General features: G+C 47.3%; 1 protein-coding gene across 4 annotated transcripts in view; it reads left to right on the top strand.

Moving 5' to 3' along the window:
* Positions 1-1,827: 1,827 nt before the first annotated feature.
* RUNX1 (RUNX family transcription factor 1) overlaps positions 1,828-11,747 on the top strand; it is a 273,518-nt gene continuing 263,598 nt past the window's right edge. For all 4 annotated transcript variants that reach the window (XM_081558871.1, XM_081558865.1, XM_081558897.1 and 1 more), the window contains exons 1-2: positions 1,828-2,039; positions 2,174-2,290. In XM_081558871.1, coding sequence (XP_081414997.1) covers positions 2,233-2,290 — 58 coding nt within the window. In that variant the 5' untranslated portion in view covers positions 1,828-2,039; positions 2,174-2,232. The remainder of the gene's footprint in view (positions 2,040-2,173; positions 2,291-11,747) is intronic.

The raw sequence follows: 11,747 nt of genomic DNA, 5'->3' as shown, positions 1-11,747 counted from the left end.
GCAAGCAGCGGAGCACCTAAGCCCGTGCCCCGTAACTGTTGAGCCTGCGCTCTAGAGAGGAGCCCCTGCTCTCCACAACTAGAGAAAAACCTGAGCAGCAACAAAGACCCAGCGGAGCACCCCCGACCCCACCCAAAAAAAAAAAATCTCCTTTTCTCATAGTGTCTCTTAACCATGTGCATTGAAATTATGAACAGAGTGCCCTGGAACAGCAGTCCTCAAACATTTTGGCACCAGGGACAATTTTTCCAAGGACTGGGGGCAGGGGATGGTTCAGGTGGTAATCTGAGTGATGGGGAGTGGTGGGAAGTGGGGGGCAGCAGATGAAGCATTTCTTGTTCACCTGCCTCCTGCTGTGCAGCCTGGGGAAGGGGATTGGCTATCCTGCCCTGGACGATGTATACAAAACAGAGCAAAAGAAATAAAGTCATTAATGGGGAAAGGAGATATTTACTTTGGAACTTCAAAATGAACAACATTTGATGAGTGAGCTGGTAAAACCAGTGGGCTGGGGCTTCCCAGGTGGCTCAGTGGTAAAAAATCTACCTGCCAATACAGGAGTTGTGGGTTCGATCCCTGGGTCGGGAAGATCCCCTGGAGGAGGGACTGGCAACCCACTCCAGTATTGTTGCCTGGAGAATCTCATGGACAGAGGAGCCTGGTGGGCTACAGTCCATGGGGTCTCAAAAGAGTAGGACAGAACAACAACAACAAAACCAATGGGCAGGAAAAATAAATAAACAAGTGCGCCCCAAATGGCTGGCCCATGTGTAAGATCAGCCTGTTTTCAGGACTTCCAAGCAGGCATGTCTTCTTCCTAAGCTACAGAATGAGCTGTCTAGTATTCTTTCGTCAGTTCTTGTCCTGGAGGAGCAGCCCCTCTGGTCTCCCTATATTTTGTGACGTCTTCTTAATGCTCTCAAAGTGCAGTTGCCACAGTGCTGGGCTGAGTTTTACCTACAGGTGTGAATTAGCCTACTAATTTGAATTGTACTTGAGAAAGGCAATACAGGGATCGTTCATGGGTGAAAACAAAAAGTGAACAGTGTTAAGGCAGACACTGCTTCGACCCCAAGTACAGAATTTCGCTTTTCTTTGTTTTCCTTTAGCTTCCTGAGTTCAGTGTGTATGTATGTGTGTAAGAGATAAACATAATTTTATCCCTTTATTGAAAAGATGTCCACTTAGGAGGAAGAAAACCACATACTTTTGGTTTTATTAAAATGATCTTTTAGTCACAAAATTAAAATGTTTTCTTCTTTGTAGGCTTTAAAATACCAGTAAGTTGCTAGACCCTCCTAGGGGTCAGATTCTCATCCAAACATTTCCTTTTATTATTTTTTCCTTTTATAGTTTCACTTATGCTGTGATCATCTTTACCAGGGGCTGAGTTCTGCTGATCTGATGCCCAGCGTCTGAAATGATGGGCTCCATATCCTGTCTGCACAGCAGCCCAATGCCAGGGTTGGATTACTATTGAATAAGCAGCAGTGAAATCTTTATCAAAATAATCAGGGGTTCCCAAAACCACAAATAACAACAACAGGACTCAAGTTGTACTAAATCAGCAAAGATCATTGATATAATAAGATTCTGAGTCACTTTTTTTCTACAGTCTCTCTCTCTCTCTCTTTCTCTTGCAAAGGCTCCTCGGCTATTTTCTTGCACTGCCTGGGGGAGGGCAGGTGGAGGGAAGGAAGGGCATTGCTCAGAAAGTAAAAAAAAAAAAAAATTGACATCACTGAAGTCACATGATTGGCAAGAACCAATTAAGATGGGCTGTCGAAAGGGGAACAGTTAAATTTGTAATTTGGGTTGTGTGAAAACTTCTTTGGGCCTCATAAACAACCACAGAACCACAAGTTGGGTAGCCTGGCAGTGTCAGAAGTCTGAGCCCAGCATAGTGGTCAGCAGGCAAGACGGATCACTCTGACTGCAAACCACAGGGTTTCGCAGAGTTCTGAACATCATCAACCCACAGCCAAGACGCCGCTTTTTTTTTTTAATCTTTACCAATTTGAATATTTGTCTTTGCAAAGGTACATTTTTTTTTCCTTAGGGCTCAGGGAGCCCCAGAGGTGTCGAGGGAAAAAAAACCCGAAAAGGACCTGTAGGGAACCATGGCTGAGGGTGAGGTTATAACGGTGACCTTTCTTGGTTTCTTGTTCTTAAGGTAAAAGAACTCATTGAATCCCCCGCCTTCAGAAGAGGGTGCCTTTTCAGGAGGAAGCGATGGCTTCAGACAGCATGTTTGAGTCATTTCCTTCATATTCACAGTGCTTCATGAGAGGTGAGTACACTTTGAGATTTTAATATCTACTTTTGCTCGGCTCTGTAGATAATAAAGTGGCTGCCTGTTGTAACTGGGTGCGTAGAGCCCCTGCCGGTCTCCCGTCTGTTTAGGGGGGAGGAATTCAAACACCTCCTCGGGCGTAAGATTTCAAGGCTATTGGATTACTTATTCATCAGATGGCCGCTCTTGAGAAATGTTTTCATAAATACTTAGTTAAGCTGTTGAGGGGTTCCATCGGTAGGTGAGAACTTTGTCTGGAGCAAGTCAGTTGGGCTGTTCCTGATTAAAATCCTAGAGATCATAAAGCTTGCAGGAAGCTCTCTGGGTTTTCTCTGGTTGCCCCCGTGGCCCGAGATGGCTGTGGCTGAGTTGTTCCGCGCTGGGCAGGCAGGGTGGCCCACAGGCCAGCCTGCCCTGGGCTTTAGCGGACTCCAGCATCGCTGGCCAAGAAGGCTGGTGCCAGCGTGGGGCGGAGGCAGAGGTCGGCTCACCGCCCGGGCGGGGACACCGCAGGGACAAAGTAGCAAGTCAGTTGTCTCCGAAAGGCGGATAGTAGAGGAGCTGGGCAGACTGGTCTAGGTTGAAAGCCCCAAAGCCCCAAAATGGGGCCTTGCTTGGTTATTCCTTGCAGCCTCAGTGCAAATGAGGCTGCCGGCATCTTCTGAGAGAGAATGAAAGCGAAGCATACACAAGTCTCTCCCATCAAGAGCAACGAAGAAGTTGCCTAAGTCAAGCGTCTGAAGTGGCAGCTGAAGTCATTGAGATTGCGTGCTTCCTAATAGAAGCAGCTAGTGTGGGGTACCTGCCTGCATATTAGCAACCAGCCTCTTGAAACGCGCCGAGCTGTGGTTGAGCTCTGAGTATGTCAGTACGTGTGTGGTGTGCATGGGCGTCTGGGGTTATCTTTGCTGGGAAAAAAGAGGGCCGCGCCTAAACAAACACAAAGAAGAACGCAGAAATGTCACCAAGAGATTGCCGTGTGCGTCGGGGCGAGCCCTTTGACCAGTGCCTGCACAGCGTGTGGCTTGATGGTTTGGCAGAGCTGGGATGGAGTGGGATGGATGGGGGGGGGGGATCATTCATTTTCTAGCTACAAACACTCACGCGCACCCAAATAGTGTCTGTGACTCATTATTTATTCATCAAGCCAAGTGAGCTGAAGAATGCAGAGGGCTGCCAGCCACTTTGTCACAACAAACGCTATTGTGGATGCCACAGAGCCTCTGTGTTTCCGGGTCCCTGAAATTTAAACACTTGACAAAGATGTGTGTGTGTGTGTGTGTGTGTGTGTGTGTGTGTGTGTGTGTGTGTGTGTGTGTGTGTGTGTGTGTGTGTGTGTCGTGGGGAGAGTAGGATTTCAGGAGAAGGGGAAGAAAGCAAGTCATTAACCGATTCAAAGCTTCAAATTAAAGGGTTTTCAAGTGCTTCTTTACTGGCAGCTGAGGACATTTTAGTGAAGTTGAGTCATGCGCTGGGTATGAGTCACACATCCTCACGGCGCTGAGCTCCTGTGGCAGAAACGCCGGCCGCTGGGGGTGAGAAGCTGTGAAGGGCCCTCTCGCTACATTTCCTCTGGGCCTCTGACAAGCAAAGGAAGCAATATTTGTAGAATAACAGAAAAAAAAAAAATCTTCCTGCCTCGACTCTGCTTTCAATACTCTCTCTAAACGATGATTGTTTCCTATTCTATCAACTCAGGAAGGCAGATTCAGGAAATTTTTCAACATCCCACTGGGTAATAGATGGGATTTCGGTGTGTAGCGCTGGCCTGCCTTCCTGTCCTTCCTGGTGAGACAGCAGAGATAAGTGAGGGGGGACCTGGTGACCTGCTCAGATGCCGGCAGAGACAAGGAGCTCAGCCCTAACCCAGCCCCACAGTCCCTGTGTCCCCAGGACGGATACAGACCAGATCTGCCCCCCAGGTTTAGGAACTGGTGGAAGCATAGCTTTCAAGAGGAAATGTGTGCAGGGGACCCTAGGACCCCAAATGAGATTCAGAAGGGCTCATGGGAAAAGGTCTCTTCATTCCTTCCGGTCATTAAAAGGAACTCAGGGACGATTACACTCACTCAAGAATATAATACTGAGATTGAATTTCAGAGAATCAAAGTGAAATCTGGGCCATTTTTCACACCTCAGTTTATTAAGGTGATTCGTCAGGCCAAGGGTTTGCATAGTCTGGGTTCGCGGTCCACACCACTCATTTGAGTCTGGAGAGGTAGCAAAACATCACCACATTTGGTATGATGTGGGCCCTCCCTTAGAGTGTGATGCGAGGATAATTGCCCTGCTCTCTATTCAAGTCCGTATTCTCCTTGCAGCCGGTACCCTGTTCCCCCAGCCTGGCCATGAGCAGCGCCCAGCACTGTGGTCATTTATTGTCGCCTGTAATTTATAGCGTGTGTACCCTCCCCAACTGCAACTCCAAGCGAGCGGGGAAAATATCTTGTTTTCTTCCTGGGATGGCCCTTTATCAGTGCGTGCAATTCTCACAGGAGGAAACCCATAACTCATTTTTGAGCAAGATACCCATGTGGAAATGGAGGCGAAAGAGAGGTGTGGGACCAAGCCAACCATTGTTCCCTTCTGTGTGACAGGCAAGTGAGAGTCTGAGAGCCTGGCATGCAAAACAAATGCGGTCTACCACAGAGAAGGCTGCTGCTGCGTCTTCTCACTGAATGTGCTCAGGCAAGAGGAGGAGGCGTGATTGAAATTCCCTGGCATGATCCCCCCTGGTTCACGGCACGCCGTCCCTGCAGGACCCAAACTTGGGTCCCCTGGTGGGGTACCACGTACGGGCCCGCAGAGTGGGGAAGGCGTGCGGAGGAAGAACGTCGGCACATATGTGTTTTTGCAAAATGCCTCAGGTAGCCGTGTTCTTAGAAGTGGCTTAGTGGTCTATGCAAAGCCTGAATTCTAATATGCCTCCAAGTTCCTAGAACCACAGGTAAAAATCTCAGCGGGGCTGACGCACCGCTGTTTCTCAAGGTATCTCTCAAAGGGAATTGCAGGAGCGGAGGCTGAACGTGTGAAGTGAGCCTCCCCATGGGTCTCGGTTTGCCACTTCTTTGCAGAGAAATATTTATGAAGACATCTCTGGCTCTGCTGGAGGTTTAAGATCACACAAAGGTGTTGATTCAGCAGGGTATCAGACACTGTGAATTCCGTGTCAATGTGCCAAGGCTGGCATAACAAACAAGCATAGACTGAGTAGCTTAAACAACAGAAATGGATTGTCTCGTGATTCTGGAGGCCAGAATCTCACGGAGAGTCCTGATGTAGCTTTGGTCTTGGGAAGGCTTCAAGGCATCGGGGGGTTGGTTTCTTCTGAGGTCTCTTTCTTTGTCTTGTAGATGCCTGTCTTCTCCCTGTGTCCTCACGCAGTCCTCCTTTGTAATTATCTATGTCGTAATTTCCTCTTCTTACAAGGATGCTGCTGCTGCTGCTAAGTCGCTTCCGTCGTGTCCGACTCTGTGCAACCCCATAGACAGCAGCCCACCAGGCTCTGCCGTCCCTGGGATTCTCCAGGCAAGAATACTGGAGTGGATTCCCATTTCCTTCTCCAGTGCATGAAAGGGAAAAGGGAAAGTGAAGTCGCTCAGTCATGTCCGACTCTTAGCGACCCCATGGACTGTAGCCTACCAGGCTCCTCCGTCCATGGGATTTTCCAGGCAAGAGTACTGGAGTGGGGTGCCATTGCCTTCTCCATCTTACAAGGATACCACTAGTCATATTGCATTAGATCCCACCATGAGGACCTCATTTACTCTTAATGATCTCTGCAAAAACCCACTCTCCAAATACAGTCACCTTCTGAAGCACTGGGAGTTAGCACTTCAGCGTGTGAACTTGTGGAGGACACTATTCAGTCCCTGATGGTGTGTTTCAGCCAGTCTGACTCCCCCGGACCCACTGGGAACTGCACTTTCCCTAAGTGCTCTCCTGGATGTGGGGGAATCAGATCCCAGCTCCCCCGAGGTGAGTTACCACTCTGCGTTCTGAAACTGCCCACACATTTTGAAACTGAGAAAAAAAAAAGGTGTTAAAATCTATCTAAACTCACAATCATACCCTTTACCATTTAGTTCCTTTGCATGCTGAGAGACCCATGAAAATGACAAGGCAATTTTGAAATGTTTAAGCTTTTAAAAGAGCAAAGAGCTGTCCCCCAAGTGATGCCACCTCCTTGGCTCTGCCTTCTCCCCAGGGATTGTCCCTGTAATTCTGGACCCTCTCAAGGCACACTCCACCCCTGGGGGTGGGAGACAGGCCACAGAAGGCCCCACACCTGCTCAGACTCCAAGGGCTGGGCCGGTGAGCTGCCAGGAGCAGAAGCAACTTTAGAAGGAACAGCTGAGCCAGGGGCTAACCGGCAAGCAAGCAGCCTGGGAGAGCTTTGGGAAGCAAATTCGTCGCCGGGAGGTTTCTCTCTTCTCTTGAAACAGATCTGATTTGTGGACTTTGAAAAGATCCGCCCTTTTCCTGAGAAAGCGAGTGATGCTGGGCCACTGCACACACAGAATCTAAGAAAGACAGGCTTGGGGGTGTGGGTCTAAAGCACAGAGCCCGGGAGTTTGTAAGAGCAGCCAGGACGAAAAAAGAGAAGGGGCCAGGGCTGAACAAGGACCAGGAAGACTTAGTACAGTGATGCCCTTTTCCTTTCTTTTTGGTTTTTCCAGCTTTTTGCCAAAATAGCATGGGACAGCTTCTTTCTTGAGCTTTGGTTTCCTCATCTCTAAAGTGAGAACGGTATCAGATTAACCAAAAAGTGCGTTCGGGTTTTTCCGTATGGTAAAACCCGAATGAACTCTTTGGCCCAAACGATAGTAGGACCTGTTGTTAAAGTGGCTGCAAGGGCTAAATTAAACAACCCAAGCACAGTGCCCGGTGCAGTCATAAAAACCGGGCAGTTAACGGCCACGGTGACTGCAGCTCAGCTTTCCCGATGATGCTTAGTCAAGGCCATCTACTCTCAGAAAGGAGAGGTCACGGGGGACCCCAGGAGAGGCCTCCCAAAGACAGAGACTCAGGGTGGGGAGGAGACGGTGTGGAGGGTCAGAAGCAAGACAAGAGGGAAGGGGGTCTGCCGTGGGGGTCCAGCCTAGGCCGAGGTGGGGTGGTAGGACCCCAGTGGGGTGTGGAATTTGGTGAGTAAATTAGCTGTCCCTTCAACACCACATCTCTCTTGCTCTATGAGAAAGAGGACAGAGAAAGAGTAAGGGCACTTTGTGTCACTTGATGGCCTTAGCTTTTCAGCATCGTAGCTGGTTGGGGCATGTGGAGACGGGATCCTGATGGAAGTTTCTCCTCTTTGAGGTCCCGGCATCAGTTTATTCTCCTGAAGGCCCTTCCTAATGAAACAGCCACCTCATCGCCTGGTGACCCTCCACAGGTCCCCCAGCTCCATGCTTCTGGGGATATTTCCATGTATTTGTCGAAGTCCTGGAGAATCCAGTGGACAGAGGAGCCTGGCAGGCTATATGTAGTCCATGGGGTTGCAATGGTCGGATACGGCTTAGCGACTTCACCAGCATCCCCCGCTACCACCAATGAAGGCACCTCCGCTGCTTGTCGGGTTGGGGGTGGGAGTGAAGGCCACACAGGAAACTCAAGTGAATTTTCAGTTTCTCAGGTAACTTCCTAGTGACCTAGATGAGTCATTAGATGTCTCCGTGTCTCTGAGTTCTGCAAAAGGGACTAGTAATGTTCTAGATGAGCTTGCTTCTGAATGACCGAGTTCCTGTTCAAAATCTTTGAACATATCAGAGAGAGGTACCATAAAACGCATCACAAAGTGTCTTAGTGTAACAACATGAAGCAATTTTTTTTTAATTATTTTATTTCCTAGTGGAAAACAGTGATCCTACCATTTCACATATGGCAAGCCTTTTCCCATATTCTCTTAAAAAAAATTTTTTTTTCCAACTCCCGTTCTTCAGAGAGCTCCCCAGAAGCTGCTCTGGTACCTGAAAAGAAAGTGTTAGTCTCTCAGTCCTGTCTGACTCCTTGCAACCCCATGGACTACAGCCCACCAGACTCCTCTGTCTGTGAAATTCTCCAGGAAAGAATATTGGAGTGGGTTGCCATTTCCTTTACCTAGACCTTAAAGTTTGCAAAATATTTTTTTCCCCAAAATTTTGTTCCTTGAGCTCCCCTGTCCCTTCTCCTCAAGGCCACCAATCCCTTCCTTCAGCCTCTTCGCTGAGTACAAAAAAGCCTCAAGTCATGTGTCTTACTTGGCCTAGTTATCCTCCCCAAAACAAATCAGTATGAGGCCTCAGGGTAGAAAGGGAGGGAGTGTCTCCTTCAAGAGCTTTGCAGACCCTACACATAATCAGGGAGGGCATTCAGAGAACTATGGGTGGTTCCTGGACACGAGTTCAGTCCAGTTCAGTTCAGTTGCTCAGCCGTGTCAGACTCTTTGCAACCCCATGGACTGCAGCACGCCAGGCCTCCCTGTCCATCACCAACTCCCAGAGCTTACTCAAACTCATGTCCATCAAGTCGGTGATGCCATCCAACCATCTCATCCTCTGTTGTCCCCTTCTCTTCTCTTCCCACCTTCAATCTTTTCCAGCATCAGGGTCTTTTCCAATCAGTCAGTTCTTTGCATCAGGTGGTCAAAGTATTGGAGTTTGAGCTACAGCACCAGTCCTTCCAATGAATATTCAGGACTGATTTCCTTTAGGATGGACTGATTTCCTTTAGGATGGACTTTTGAGAGTCCTTTGCAGTCCAAGGGACTCTCAAGGGTCCTCTCCATCACCACAGTTCAAAAGCATCAATTTTTCAGCACTCAGCTTTCTTTATAGTCCAACTCTCACATCCATATATGACCACTGGAAAAACCATAGCTTTGACTAGATGGAACTTTGTTGGTAAAGTAATGTTTCTGCTTTTTAGTATGCTGTCTAGGTTGGTCATAGCTTTTCTTCCAAGGAGCAAGTGTCTTTTAATTTCATGGCTGCCATCACCATCTTCAGTGATTTTGGAACCCAAGAAAATAAAGTCTGTCCCTGTTTCCATTGTTTCCCCATCTATTTGCCACGAAGTGATGAGACCAGATGCCATGATCTTAGTTTTCTGAATGTTAAGTTTTAAGGCAAGTTTTTCACTCTCCTCCTTCACTTTTATCAAGAGGCTCTTTAGTTCTTCTTCACTTTCTGCCATAAGAGTGGTGTCATCTGCATATGAGGTTATTGATATTTCTCCCAGCAATCTTGATTCCAGCTTGAACTTCATCCAGCCCGGCATTTCACATGATGTACTCTGCATATAAGTTAAATAAGCAGAGTGACAATATACAGTGTTGACATACTCCTTTCCTGATTTGGAACCAGGACACGAAACAGAGTCTGAAGCCTCATGTAAGCTTTCACCCGCTGGACAAGTAAGCTGGACACTCCCCTGGATCACACAACCTTCTCTTTTCATTGAAGGGACATCCTTTCATTCTCTCTTAGCTCCTTGAATTTCTCCCTTCCTCCTCCCCTCTACTGTCCTGATAACACTGAATGATGCCAAAGAAAGAAAAGAAGGAATTCAGGTGGAAAAACCATGCATCCCAAAGATGACTGAAATGATGCATTTTCTTACAGTGACATAAAGAGCTTGAAACTCTTCCTAGGGTTTACTGGTAGGAAGTATGTTCAGCTGTACATTAAGGGGAACTTGACTACAGTGGCTCAAGCAGCCAGGCTTCGGCCCAGCACGGGCGACAGGTGGTTCAGGAGTAAGTGGTCCACGGCTGGTACAGCAGGATGCTCTCGTGTTCTGGTTCCACCATGAGATGCCTGCATCTCAGATCTGTCCAGGCAGGAATGAGATGGGGGCCTCAAACCCTTCTTCTTGGAGCTCTGTCTTTTTGCTCAAGAAAGGAAGCCCCTCTCTGCCAGCTCCCTCTTATGTATCTCTTAGGCCAGAACCGTGTCACAGGGTCTCTGGCTACAAGGTTCCCAGAGCAGCAGACATGGCACTTATCAGCTCACAGAGCAGAGGAAAGCAGAGGGGAAGGTAGGTGGGAATGACGTCAGGGAGCCCAGGGCAACATCTTCCAGGCCACATTGTTCCCTGGCAGGTACCCTGGGCATTCCTGGTGACATCTCTTCTCCTATGTCCACCATGTGGGCTGTGCTTTGAAAATACGCACAGAGGTGGGGTAAACTGGGAGACTGGGATTGAAATACATACACTATTGATACATGTCTGCTTTCTCAGTCATCTCTGGCTCTGAGACCCTATGGACGGTAGCCCACCAGGCTCCTCTGTCCATGGGATTCTCCAGGGAAGAATACTGGAGTAGGTTGCCATTTCCTCCTCCAGGGAATCTTCCTGACCCAGGGAACGAACCCATATCTCCTGAGTTTCCTGCATTGGCAGGCAGATTCTGTACCACTGAGCCACCTGATACTATGTCTAAAATAGATACCTAATGAGAATCTACTATAATAGCTTAGGGAACTCCAGTCAGTGCTCTGTGGTGACCTAAATGGGAAGGAAATCTGTAAAAGAGGGGATATGTGTACACGTATAGCTGATTCACCATGCGGTACAGTAGAAATCACCAACATTGTAAAGAAACTATACTCCATTAAAACTCTTTTAAAAAGAAGAAAATACATTCAGAGAAGCTCTGAGTTACTCTTTCAGTCCCTGGAAGTTGCCAGTGGATACTGGGGGTGGAGAGGATGGTGTTTTTTTCTCTTTGTGCTTCATGAAAGAAAATGAAAGCACCTTCAAGGAAAGGTCATGAATTTTTTCATTGAAGTGTAATTGACTTACAATGTTGTGTTGATTCTAGGTATACAACAAAGTGATTCAGTTATATACATACATACATACACATATATATATATCAGATATAAAGAGAATATATATATATATATAATTTATATTTATATAAAAGGATATATATGTATATCCTTTCTCAGATTTTTTCCATCACAGGTTATTACAAGGTATTGAATATAGTTCCCAGTGCTATACAGTAGACACTCATTGTTTATGTGTTTCATATACAGAGGTGTCAATCTGTTAATCCAAGCTTCAAACTTATCCCTCCCCATTTTTAGTATTTTTTATTGGAGTATAATTTCTTTATAATGTTGTGTTCGTTTCTGCTATACAACAAAGTGAATCAGCTGTATGTATACATGTATCCCTATGCCCTCTCTCTTGAGTCTCTCTCCCACCATCCCATCCCACCCTTCTAGGTCAGCACAGAGCACAGAGCTGAGCTCCCTGGGGTGTGGAGCAACTTCCCACTAGTTAGCTAGTTTACACGATTGTGTATATACGTGGTGCTACTCTTCCTGTCCGTCCCACGTTCTCCTCCCCTCCATGTCCACAAGTCCGTTCTCTACATCTGCATTGAGAGCCGGTCGTACAGAGTGACGTAAGTCAGAGAGAAAAATAAATATTGTATATTAATGCATATACATGGAATCTAGCAAAA

This window comes from Giraffa tippelskirchi, chromosome 2 (genome assembly GCF_054371585.1).
Source record: "Giraffa tippelskirchi isolate mGirTip1 chromosome 2, T2T-mGirTip1v1.2.pri, whole genome shotgun sequence".
NCBI lineage: Eukaryota > Metazoa > Chordata > Mammalia > Artiodactyla > Giraffidae > Giraffa > Giraffa tippelskirchi.
Note: the sequence above shows the minus strand (reverse complement) of the source record. Positions and strands in the feature narration are given on the sequence as shown.